The 12,251-nt window shown below is 44.4% G+C and overlaps 1 protein-coding gene across 4 annotated transcripts in view; it reads left to right on the top strand.

The window, feature by feature from the left end:
* Window positions 1-12,251, top strand: part of CPT1A (carnitine palmitoyltransferase 1A) — a 63,373-nt gene that overhangs the window by 30,011 nt on the left and 21,111 nt on the right. For all 4 annotated transcript variants that reach the window (XM_070565730.1, XM_070565729.1, XM_070565732.1 and 1 more), the window contains 4 exons: window positions 153-230; window positions 1,560-1,667; window positions 2,463-2,550; window positions 11,648-11,843. In XM_070565730.1, the coding sequence (XP_070421831.1) occupies window positions 153-230; window positions 1,560-1,667; window positions 2,463-2,550; window positions 11,648-11,843 (470 nt within the window). The remainder of the gene's footprint in view (window positions 1-152; window positions 231-1,559; window positions 1,668-2,462; window positions 2,551-11,647; window positions 11,844-12,251) is intronic.

Raw genomic sequence — 12,251 nt, 5'->3', positions numbered from 1 at the left:
GTTAGGGCTGCCTTTCTGGGAATGGCCCTGAGAGAGGGACATGATGCCAGGCAGGCGGGACAGAAAGCCCTCGGCGCTCCGCCTGGGGCCCTGGCGACCTGGGTTGCTCCCGTCGAGCTTGTCGGTTGGTCTCTCCTCTTTGCCCCCGACAGGTGAGTGACTGGTGGGAAGAGTACGTCTACCTCCGCGGCCGGGGGCCTCTGATGGTGAACAGCAACTACTACGCCATGGTGAGTGCCCCAGGCCGGCGCCACAACGCCACAACGGGTGGAGACCCAGCGGCCGGGGAGGCGACTTCCTGGCACCGTGGGCTGCCTGGGAAAGCTTGAGGGCTTGACCCCTGTTCCTCCTGGTCCTGCCTTCCTGTCCATCAGGGAGCCCAGGACCTGCTTTCCAGGCCAGAGAACACTGTGGATGCCTTTTGTGTTTGCAAAATAGCTCAAGGGCACTGAGCTACTGCGGAGAAATTTGGATGGCAGACGGACTCTCTTGGCCAACAGGAATTCCTCTCTGTGACAGGATCGGCTGAGAGTTTGCCCCCGGCCGACACAGAGCTTGGTCCTTCTACACCCTAGGACACCGGGGGTTGCATATCATGTTGTTTTCATGTCTCTTTCTAGACATCGATGGTCTGGGAGAGTATACACCATTGTTTTATTAGAAGCCTCTCAATTTGGGTTCTAATAACCAGTGTTTAGTAACTTTAATAACTGGCAAATCTAGTTCTTTCTTTCTCTTTCTTTCTGTTCTTCATTTCCTTCTGTTTTTCCCTCTTTTCCTTTTTTTTTTCTCTTTATTTATCGTTTGCTTTTTCTTTCCGTCCTTCTCCTTTTAAAATTTTTCTCTTAACTTTCTTTTCCATCGGAAACGATCTCAAACTTAGACAAAAAATGGTTGGGACGGAACATGGAACTTCTTTTCTGAGACTGAGCCGTCCGCCTGGTGCCCTCTTGTTCCTGGAAACTGGTGTTTGTTTCCCACCGGCCAAGGCACTTTCCCACATCACTGGGGGCGTGCTGTGCACATAGGTGCTCTCAAAATGTGGTTCAGATCCGGGCCCCTCGGCCTTTTCCTCCAATCGGGGAAAATCGAGGCATTTACAAATGGGTCTCAAGATTTAGAAAGTTGCAAGCACTACTCTACAGAAAAGCTTATTTTAACCTTTGGTTAAATCTCCTTCAGGAAACTTCCTAGTTATCTAATTGTTCCCTTTTATTTCTGCTTTTCTTTTAATGCTTTCTATGAGGATACGTGGGGCAAAATACTGTTATCTTTTTAAAAATTTGAATTATATTTATTGAAAATTTAATTTTAAAATATACCATTACCTTTACTAGCCCCAGAATTTACTTGGGGGCTTATGTTCTTATAAGATGGGAACCAAATAAAACTGACAAAGTGTAGGAAATGAAATTACAACCTCCTTTCTGGGAGCAGGTGTAATGTAGCAGACGCGTGGAACCATTTTAATAGTGTGGAAGCGCTCTGTGCGGTGTTTCAGTTGGCTTGGCTTTCCCCGGGGGACGCTCTCTCTGCTGACACGGGTTTTCCGTTTTCAGGATTTGCTGTACGTCATACCGACTCACCTGCAGGCAGCCAGAGCAGGCAACGGGATCCACGCCATCCTGCTCTACAGACACAAGCTGGACCGGGAGGAAATCAAGCCAGTATGTGAACAAAGTGCTTTTTTAAAAAAAGATATTTTAAAACAGCTTTATTGAAGTCTCGTTGACCTATCACACAGGATGGAAGCGTACGATTTGATAAGTTCTGGCACATATATGTAGGTATATCTGTGAAACCATCCCCGTGATCGAGATACCAGACACTTTATCACCCCCAAAGGCTCCCTCGTGCGCCTTTGTGATCTCTCCAACTCTCTCCTGGTCCTTGCTGGCCCCCGTCATCACCGCCGGCTCACCCCTCACCTGCTGTCACTGTAGATTCGTTTGCATTTTCCAAAGCTTTATGTAAACGGAATCGTACAGAATACACTTTTTTTTTTTTTGGTCTAGCTTCTTTCACTCAGCGTAATTTTTTTGAGATTTAATTCTCCTTGTATATCCTAAGTGGATCTGTGTCTCATGTACCTTAGTTCTGCGATTTGCCCTTCAAAGAAACTCCTGTTTGCTTTTGAAGGACAGTGATGTGGCTGGTGCGCTACTCGTAAGAAACAAGACATTTCCTTCTTAAAGCCTCCTTTGGTTTAAGTGTCAGCTTATAAGTGACCGACTGCAGAACGTTATTTAGGAATTACGATTTGGGAAGTTGCGCCCTGGCGTGCATGGGTCAGCAAGTCCTCAGGGAACAGCTCTCCTTTATGGAGTTCGGAAAAGATTAAGTCCAGCCCCACCACGAGCACAGAAAACAAATCTAGCGTTTCAAAGGTGTGGTCTTACGTCGCTCCTGTTTTTTTCCCCCCTGTGGAGTTTCTGTTTGTTTGAAACATCTTTTTGTTCCAGATTCTTCTTTTGGGGTCCACAGTTCCGCTCTGCTCGGCGCAGTGGGAACGGATGTTCAATACTTGTCGGATCCCAGGGGAGGAGACAGGTGAGTGCAGCATCCTCGGGGCGCCCGTTGGGAATGCTCAGCATCAGAAGATGTCGAAGGAGGCCACACTGACTCGTGCTGACCCCTCCCGAGAGTCAGAGAGTTCAGGCTCCTGAACGTTCCTTCTGTTGACGCTCCTTGGTCCGTCTTTGGCCTGGACGGTTGACCTTTGTTCAGAGTCACTTTCTCCTCGGTTGAAGGCTGTCTTGTAGGGTGTTTACTCAGGTCTGGTTAGGAATATTCTAGTTCTTCATCTGGATCCCCCAGGGGTGTTTTGCTCTGGGTCGCATGCGCACTGCTGGGTTTAGTGGGGAACGAATGCTGGATTGTCCTCGGGAAGCTGGATTTGTGGTCCAACAGCTCACTTATGGCAGCCTGACCTTGGACACTGCCCCCCACCCCCGAATGTAAGGTGGCCACATAATCTGGCCAAGCTGGACACCCTCGAGAAGGCAGGGGAGAGACAGCGGCTCGCTGGGACCGTCCCAGCAGGGCTCAGGCCGTGCAGTCTCTGAGCATCCGGACGGCCGTGTAGGGAGGAAGTACCTGCCACTCTCGATTGACCAGCCGGACCCTGTCTGAGACATCACAGCGGGCCCTTGTCATGAACCCCATGCTGCTTTGGAAGCTGGCTATACAGAGTTCCGAGCCGATCCAGCTTTTAGGGTGTGTCATCACAGCCGGTCCTTCCGGACTATGAGTCGCAGGCAGTAACCTGCACTGTCATGATGGGCAGGGGGCCCTTGGGCAAAAATCCTGGCCCCTGGCTGGCTTCCCTGAGTGGACTGGTCGCTTTCCTCTGGCCCGGCGTTCAAAGGCGCTCTGAGAACTCACCCCATGTATGTTCACGCTCGCACAGTGTGGGGTGTTTCCAGCTAAAAAGTAGACCTCTCTGTCACGTGCAGGAGATCATTGACCTGTGCCCAGACACATGAAAAATGGATAAGTTGGCCAAAAAAAAGCAGTATTGGGACAGTTGGCTATTTGTAACGAAGTCAAGTTGGCTCTCTCCATTCTCTAACAGTATTTTTTAAAATGATTTTAATGAAATGTGCAGCTTTTCTTCGTAAGGGTCTCGTGCATCATCAGTTGGAGTTATTCCAAGGCACCTTGTTGTTTTTATGGTTTTAGGTTATTTTCAAGTTTTTGGTTACTGACTGTTAGTTTTCTGGGGCTGCTGTAAGCAAACACCACAGCCCGGGGGCTTACACGGACATTTATCTCCTCATCGTCCTGGAGGCTGGAAGCCTGAGACCCAGGTATGGGCAGGGCTGGTTCCCGCTGAGGCCTCTCTCCCTGGCGTGTAGACGCCGTGTCCTCCCTGTGTCCTCACACGGTCATCCCTCTGTGTGTCTGTGTCCTCATCTCCTCTTAGAGGACCAGTCCTATGGGATCGGGGCCCACCTTAATGACCTAGTTTTAACTTAATTACCTCTTTAAAAGACTCTGTCTCCACATACAGTCACATTCTGAGGTTAGGGCGTCAACATATGAATGGGAGGGGCGCAGTTCAGCCCATCGCACTGAGGCATGGGAATGCAAATGTTTCATGAATCGAGTTTATACTCAGCTGTATTCTTATTAATTTAAACAGCCGCTCAGATTGGTGGGAATTTCTCTGTGGCTGATCATGGCTGCAGAGGACGACGTTGATAGTTTCCTTCCAAGCCCTTTATTTCTTTCTTTTTTCTGATTTTACCGTACTGGCCAGGGTCTCTCGTATCATGTTGAATAGAGGTGGTCATCGTGTGCGTTTTCTGATTTCTGACTGTAAAGTAAAGGCTTTAAGTGCATGTTTGGTGTAGTTTTCTGCTAGAAACCTTCAGCAGGGTAAAAAAGTTCCCTTCCATTCCAGGTTGGCCGAACATCTGAAAAAACTAGGTGCAACGTGGATATTAATGAGTTCTGTGCCTCATATGGCCAATTCCTTCCTAAGTGGCATGTCCTCAGTGGGTGGCACATGGCTTTCTCAGCATTTCCAGGCTAGAGTGGTCCATTGTTTTATGGTTTCTTAGCGGGTTTTTTTTTTTTTTTTTTTTGGTGAGGAAGATTGGCCCTGAGCTAACATCTGTTGCCGATCTTCCTCTTTTTGCTTGAGGAAGATTGTCCCTGAGCTAACATCTGTGCCCGTCTTCCTCTACTTTGTATGTGGGAGGCCACCACAGCATGGCTTGATGAGCAGTGTGCAGGTCTGCACCCAGGATCCAAACCCATGAACCCTGGGCCACCAAAGCAGAGCATGCAAACTTAATCACTGTGCCACTGGGCTGGCTCCATTAGCCTTTTATTCTTTGTAACACTCATCATACTATTAATTATGTCTGTAGGATGTCTTTCCCACCAGCCTGTGTCTGCCTCATTCAGACATCATTGTGTGCCCCACACCCAACAGTACTTAGGAGGGAGGACTCCATAAATATTCATTGAATGAATTTACTTAATCATACTCCTCTGATGTTTAAGCTTTTTAAAGTTTCTCTCTAGGGTGCATTTCCCCCCCCCAGTTTTTTTTTATTATGGCAAAATACACATAACAAAATTTACCATGTTAGCCTTTTTTTTTTTTTTTTGAGGAAGATTAGCCCTGAGCTAACATCTGCTGCCGATCCTCCTCATTTTTGCTGAGTAAGACTGGCCCTGAGCTAACATCCATGCCCATCTTCCTCTACTTTATATGTGGGACACCTCCCACAGCATGGCTTGCCAAACAGTGCCATGTCTGCACCCAGCATCCGAACCGGCGGACCCCGGGCCACCAAAGTGGAACATGCTCACTTAACCACTGCACCACTGGGCCAGCCCCAGCCATGTTGACCATTCTGAAGTGTCTAGTCCTGTGTATTAAATACATTCATGATGTCGTGCAGCCGTCACCACATCCACCTCCAAAACTCTTGTCACCTTGTAACACTGAAACTCCACCCCCATTAACCACTAACTCCCCTCTTGCCCCCTCCCCCAGCTCCTGGCAGCAACCATTCTGTGTTCTGTCTCTATGAATTTGACTAAGTACCTCATATAGGTGGATGCATACAATGCTTGTCCTTTTGTGTGCGGCTTATTTCACTCGGCATAATGTCCTCAAGGTTCATCCATGTTGTAGCAGGTGTCAGAATTTCCTTCCTTTTTAAGGCTGAATAATATTCTGCTGTCTGGATAGACTGCATTTGATTTATCCATTCATCCATCAAAGGACACTTTCCTTGCTTCCAGGTTTTAGCTATAGGGAATAATGCTGCTTGTGAATGTGGGTGTGCAAATATCTCATTGAGACCCTGTTTCCAATTCCTCTGGGTGTCTACCCCAGAGGTGGAATTGCTGGATCATATGGTAATTCTATTTTTAATTTTTTGAGGATTCCCCCATACTTTTTCCCAGAGTGGCTGCACCATTTTACAGCCCTGCCAACAGGGCACCAGGGTTCCAATCTCTTCATATCTTTGCCAACACTTGTTTTCCGTTTTTTTGGTGGGAGCCATCCTAATGGGTGTGAAGTGGTATCTCATTGTAGTTTTGATTTGTATTTCCCTGATGCCTGGTGATATTGAGCATCTTTTCATGTGCTCATCGGTCATTTGTATGTCTTCTCTGTAGAAATGTGTATTCAAGTTCTTTGCCCATTTTTGAATTGAGTTGTTTGTTTTTCTGTTGTTGAGTTTTAGGAGTTCTCTGTGTATTCTGGATATTAATCCCTTATCAGGTATGTGATCTGCAAATATTTTCTCCCATTCTGTGGGTTGCCTTTTTATTCTGTGAATAGTGTCTTTTGATGCACAAAAATTTTTAATTTTCATAAAGTCAATTTTGTCTGTTTTTTCTTTTTGCTGCCTGTGCCTTTGGTTTCACAGCCAAGAAATCATTGCAAAATCCAATGTCATGAAGGTTTTTCCTGTGTTTTCTTCTAAGTTTTATAGTTTCAGGTCTTATATTTAAGTCTTTAATCCATTATGAGTTAATTTTTATATGTGGTGTTAGGGTCCAGCTTCATTCTTTTGCATGTGGCTGTCCAGTTTTCCCAGCACTATTTCTTTAAAAGCTTGTATCTTGGCCCTCTCAAAAATCATTTGACTACATAGGCAAGAGTTTATTTCTGGACTCTCTTGTCTCTTCTGTTGTTCTGTATGTCTGTCTTTATGCCAATGCCATACTTGTTTTGATTACCGCAAACAGTTCTGAAATTAGAAAGTGTGGGTCCTCTATCTTTGTTCTTTTTGAAGATTGTTCTGAGTATTTGGGGTCCCTTGACCTTCCATATGAATTTTAGGATGGGTTTTTCTATTTTTCACAAAAAAAACACCATTAGGATTTTGATATGGATTGTAGTGAATCTGTAAATTGCTTCTGGTAGTATGGACATTTTAACAATATTAACTCTTCCAACCCATGAAAATGGGCCGTGTTTCCATTTATTCATGTCTTCTTTAATTTCTTTCCCCAACATTTTGTAGTTTTCATCGTACAAGTCTTTCACCTCCTTGGTTAATTCCTCAGTATTTTCTTCTTTTTGATGCTCTTGTAAATGAAATTTCGTAATTTCCTTTTCAGAATATTATTTGTTACTGTATAAAAATACAACTGATTTTTGCCTGTTGATTTTGTATCCTGCTACTTTCCCAAATTCATTTATTAGTGCTAACAGGTTTTTTTTTTTTAAACAAAGCTTTTTTTTTGTTTTTAGCTGGGGAAGATTTGCCCGGAGCTAACGTCAGTAACAGTTTTTTTGTGTAACCCTTGGGATCTTCTACATATAAGATCATATCATCTGTGAACAGAGAGAATTTCACTTCTTCCGTTCCAATTTGGATGCCTTTTATTTCTTTTTCTTTCCTAACTTCTCTGTCTAGAACTTCCAGCACTATATTAATACAAGTGGTGAAAGTGGACATCCTTGTCTTGTTCCTGATCTTAGAGGAAAAGCTGTCAGTCTTTCACCGTTGAGTACGATGTTTGCTGTTGGTTTTCATAGATAGCTTTTATTATGTGGAGGAGGTTTCCTTCTATTCCTAGTTTGTTGAGTGTTTCTATCCTGAAAAGGGTGTTAAATTTTGTCAAATGCTTTTCCTGCATCAAGTGAGATGATCATGTGGTTTTTCCCTTCGTTTTGTTGATGGTGGCGTATCACACTGATCGATTTTTGTATGTCGAACCCTCCTTGCATTCCAGGAATAAATCCCACTTGGTCACGGTGTATATACTTTTAGTATGCCGGTGAATTCTATTTGCTAGTATTTTTGTATCCATATTCATAAGAGATATTGGTTTGTAGTTTTCTTTTTTTTTATAGTGTCTTTTTCTGGCTTTGGCATCAGACTAAGGCTGGCCTCATAGAATGAGTTAGGAAATATTCCCTTCCCTTCATTTTTTGGGAAAAGTTTGAGAAAATTGGTATTAGTCCTTTAAATGTTCGGTAGAATTCACCAGTGAATCTTTTGGTTGAGATTTTGGGGGGGAGGGGCCCAGGGGAAGATTTGTTATAAGCTAACATTTGTGCCAGTCTTCCTCCTATTTTCTTCCTTTTTCCCTCCCTAAGCCCCAGTACATAGTTGTATATTCTAGTTGTAAGTTCTGGTTCTCTCCTATGAGTCACCACCACAGCATGGCTCCTGACAGACGCATGGTGTAGGTCTGTGCCCGGGAACTGAACCCAGGCTGCTGAAGCAGAGCAAGCCAAACTTTAACCACATGGCCATCAGGGCTGGTGCTCTTTGTTGAGATTTTTGAATCCTGATTCCATCTCTACTAGTTTATACGTCTATTCAGATTTTCTATTTCATAGTTTCATCTTGGTAGGTTTTGAGTTTCTGGAAATTTGTCCATTTCATCTAGGTTATCAATTTGTTGGCGTAAAGTTGTTCATAGTTATCTTTTATAATCCTTTTTATTTCTGTAGAATCAGTAGTAATGTCCCCACTTTCATTTCTGATTTTGGTCATTTGAGCCTCCTTTCTTTTTCTCTTAGTGTATCTAGCTAAAGGTTTGTCAATTTTGTTGATCTTTTCGAAGAAACAACTTTGGATTGTATTAGTTTTTCTCTACTGTTTTTCTGTTCTCTATTTCATTGATCTCTGCTCTTAATTCTTTCTTTCCTACTGCTAGCTTTGGATTTAGTTTGTTTTCTTTTTCTAGTTCCGTAAGTTGTAAAGTTAGGTTGTTGATTGGAGATCCTTCTTGTTTTTTAATGTAAGTGTTGATAGCTATAAATTTCCCCCTTAGCACTGCTTTCACTGAATCCCGTAAGTTTTGGGATGTTGTGTTTTTGTTTTTATTTGTCTCTATGTATTTTCTTTTTCCCATGTGATTTCTTCTTTGATCCCTTGTTTTTTAAAAGTGTGTTTAATTTCCACAAATTTGTGCCTTTTCTAGCTTTCCTTTGGTTATTGATTTCTTTCTTTTTTTTTTTTTTGCTTTTTCTCCCAAAATCCTCCCAGTACATAGTTGCGTATTCTAGTGGTGACTCCTTCTAGTTGTGGCATGTGGGATGCTGTCCCAACATGGCCCGATGAGCGGTGCCATGTCCGCGCCCAGGATCCAAACCGGAAAAACCTTGAACCGCCGAAGCAGAGCACACGAATTTAACCACTTGGCCACGGGGCTGGCCCCTCATTATTGATTTCTAATGTCATCCCGTTGTGTTCAGAGAAGACACTTTGTATGATATCTGTCTTTTTAAATCTGTTGAGACTTAATTTGTGGCCTCACACGTGGTCTATCCTGGAAAACGTCCCACGTGCACTTGAGAAGACTGCATATTCTGTTGTTGGGTAGAGGGTTCTGTATATGTCTGTTAGTTGGCTTATTGTGTAAATCCCCTATTTCCTTACTTATCTTCTGTCTGGTTGTTCTGTCCGTTGTGAATGGGCTCTGGAAGCCTCCAAACATTATTGTGGAACTGTCTGTTTCTCCCTTCAGTTTTGTCAGTTTTTGCATCAGATGTTTTGATGGTCTGTTATTAGGCACATAAATGTTTATACTTCTTATATCTTGTATTGAAGCTCTTATTAATATATAATGACCTTCTTTGTCTCTTGTAACCTTTTTTGATTAAAGTCTGTTCTCTCTGATGTTGGTATAGCCACTTCTGTTCTCTTTTCATCACCGTTTACATGGAATATCTTTTTCCATCCTGTCGCTTTCAGTCTGTTTGTGTCTTTGGATCTGAAGTGACTCTCTTTTAGACAGTATATAGTTGGATCGTGGGTTTTTATCCATTCTGCCAATCTCTGTCTTTTGATTGGACAGTTTAATCTGTTTACTTTTAATGAAATTACTGATAAGGAGAGACTGAACTTTTGTCATTGCGTTATGTGTTTTCTACATGCCTTCTAGCTTTTTTGTCTCTCATGTCCTGCATTAGTTTTCTTTTGTGTTTAGTTGATTCTTTTGTAGTGAAATGTTTAAGTTCCTTTCTCATTTCCTTTTGTGTGTATTCTATAGCTATTCTCTTTATGGTTACCATGGAGATTACCTTTAACATCCTAAAGTTACAACACTAATTTGCATTTTTACCAGCTTACTTTCAATAACCTACAAAAACTGATCCTTTACAGCTCTGTCCCCACCCTTCATTTCTTTGGGTTTTTTTCCTAAAGATTTTATTTTTCCTTTTTTTCCCCGAAAGCCCCTCAGTACATAGTTGTATATTTTTAGCTGTGGGTCCTTCTAGTTGTGGCATGTGGGACGCTGCCTCCATGTGGCCTGACGAGCAGTGCCATGTCTGTGCCCAGGATCCCAACCAGTGAAACCCTGGGCCGCCAAAGCAGAGCACGAGAACTTAACCGCTTGGCCATGGGGCCAGCCCCCACCCTTCATTTGTTAATGTCACAAAATTACATCTTTAGACATTGTGTTCCCCAAATCATAAACTAATAATTCATTTTTTTATACAAATTGTTTTTTTCTTTTTCTTTCTTTCTTTCTTTCTTTTTTTTTTTTTTTGCTGAGGAAGATTTGCTCTGAGCTAACATTTGCTGCCAGTCTTTTCGTATCTGAGCTGCTGTCACAGCGTGGCCACTGACAGATGAGTGGTGTAGATTCACGCCCAGGAACCGAACCCAGGCCACCGAAGTGGAGCGTGCTGAACTTAACCACTAGGCCACCAGGGCTGGCTCCTACTAATTCTTTTAAATGCATTAGTCTCCTAAATTATGTAGAAAACAAAGTGTAGAATTACAAACCAAAGTTACAGTAATGCTTTTAGACGAATGATTGTTTCTTTTAAAGATTGTATCAGTCTCTTAAATTATGTAGAAAACAAGACGTGGAGTTACAAACTACTGTTACAATAATACGAGCTTTCATAATTGCCCGTGTATTTACCTTTACTGAGCTTGTCATTTCTGCGTCTGGCCCTGGCCTCGAGTTGCTGTCTGGTCTCCTTCGCTTCCCCTCTCAGGATTTCCTTGAGCATTTCTTCAGGGGCGGGTCTGGGGTCATAAACTCCTCCAGCTCCTGTTTATCTGGGAATGTCTTAATTCCTCCCATACTTTCGAAGGACGGTTTTGCCAGGTCGAGGCTTCTTGGTGGACAGCTTGTGTTTTGACACTTTGGATGCGTCAGCCCAGCGTCTTCTGTCTCCGAAGTTGTGATGAGAACTCCTCTGAGTCTGTTGCTGAGGGTTCCGGGGTGCATGCTTACGAGCTCTCCTTCTTTGATTTCCCACTTCTCTCTAAGAACGTTTTCTAAGTTGCCCGTTGGAATTAATTAATAAAAAGTAACTATGCTGTCTGAATGCTTGCTTTGTGTAAGCAGACATTTTACGATTGTCGTCTTTTAGTTCTTACACATCCTCACGAAGGACACGAGATCTGTCTCCATCGTAGAGATGAGAAAACAGAGCCTTAGGTAGGGTTAAGTCATTGGCCCGAGATGCCACGTCCGGCGAGTGGCCAAGCAGAGCTTGGAAGTCGGGCCTGTCTGATTCCACAGCTCTCAGCTCTGCTCCTGGGCTCATCTCCCCAGGCTCTTGAGAAATGGACTCGTGAGCCGAGAGGAGTGCTGCGGGGTGAAGAGGTGGTGCCGGGAGAAGTTGGGGGTGCCTTTCTCACCATCCTCTAACCTTGTGCATCTCGATTTTGTGTCTCGCCCCGCACCCCTCCAGACACCATCCAGCACTTAAGGGACAGCAAGCACATCGTCGTGTTCCACAAAGGGCGCTACTTCAAGGTCTGGCTCTACCACGACGGCAGGCTGTTGAAGCCCCGGGAAATCGAGCAGCAGATACAGAGGATTTTGGACGACCCGTCGGAGCCTCAGGCTGGGGAGGCGAAGCTGGCGGCCCTCACTGCCGGAGAAAGGTGTGCAGCTCCTCTGTGACATCGGTTATGGGGACACCCACGGTTCTCTTCTTTACCCAGGGCCCCCGCTGGAGGGGAGGCCCGTGTCCCTGCCCTGCGATGACAGCGGAGCGGGGCTGGAGCCTTGTTGGCTCAGCTTTGTTCCAAGGGAGCAGGTCCCACCCCTGTCCGGTGGGCCACCCTGGGCATGTGTGTGTGTGTGACAGGCAGGCGTGTGGACGGATACCAGGGCGCCACATGGAAGGGGCTGGGCTTTCTCACAGGGCTCTGGGCATATTTAATTTAGGAAACAGAACAAGTTTAAACCAAGGCCTCTGTGTCAGGGATAAATTTCCTGCCTCATCTAAAGATCGTTCAGAGGATGCTTTTGTTTGTTCGAGGAATTGGCTTGTGCAAATAGAACAGAGT

The sequence above is a fragment of the Equus przewalskii genome, chromosome 11 (genome assembly GCF_037783145.1).
Source record: "Equus przewalskii isolate Varuska chromosome 11, EquPr2, whole genome shotgun sequence".
NCBI lineage: Eukaryota > Metazoa > Chordata > Mammalia > Perissodactyla > Equidae > Equus > Equus przewalskii.
Note: the sequence above shows the minus strand (reverse complement) of the source record. Positions and strands in the feature narration are given on the sequence as shown.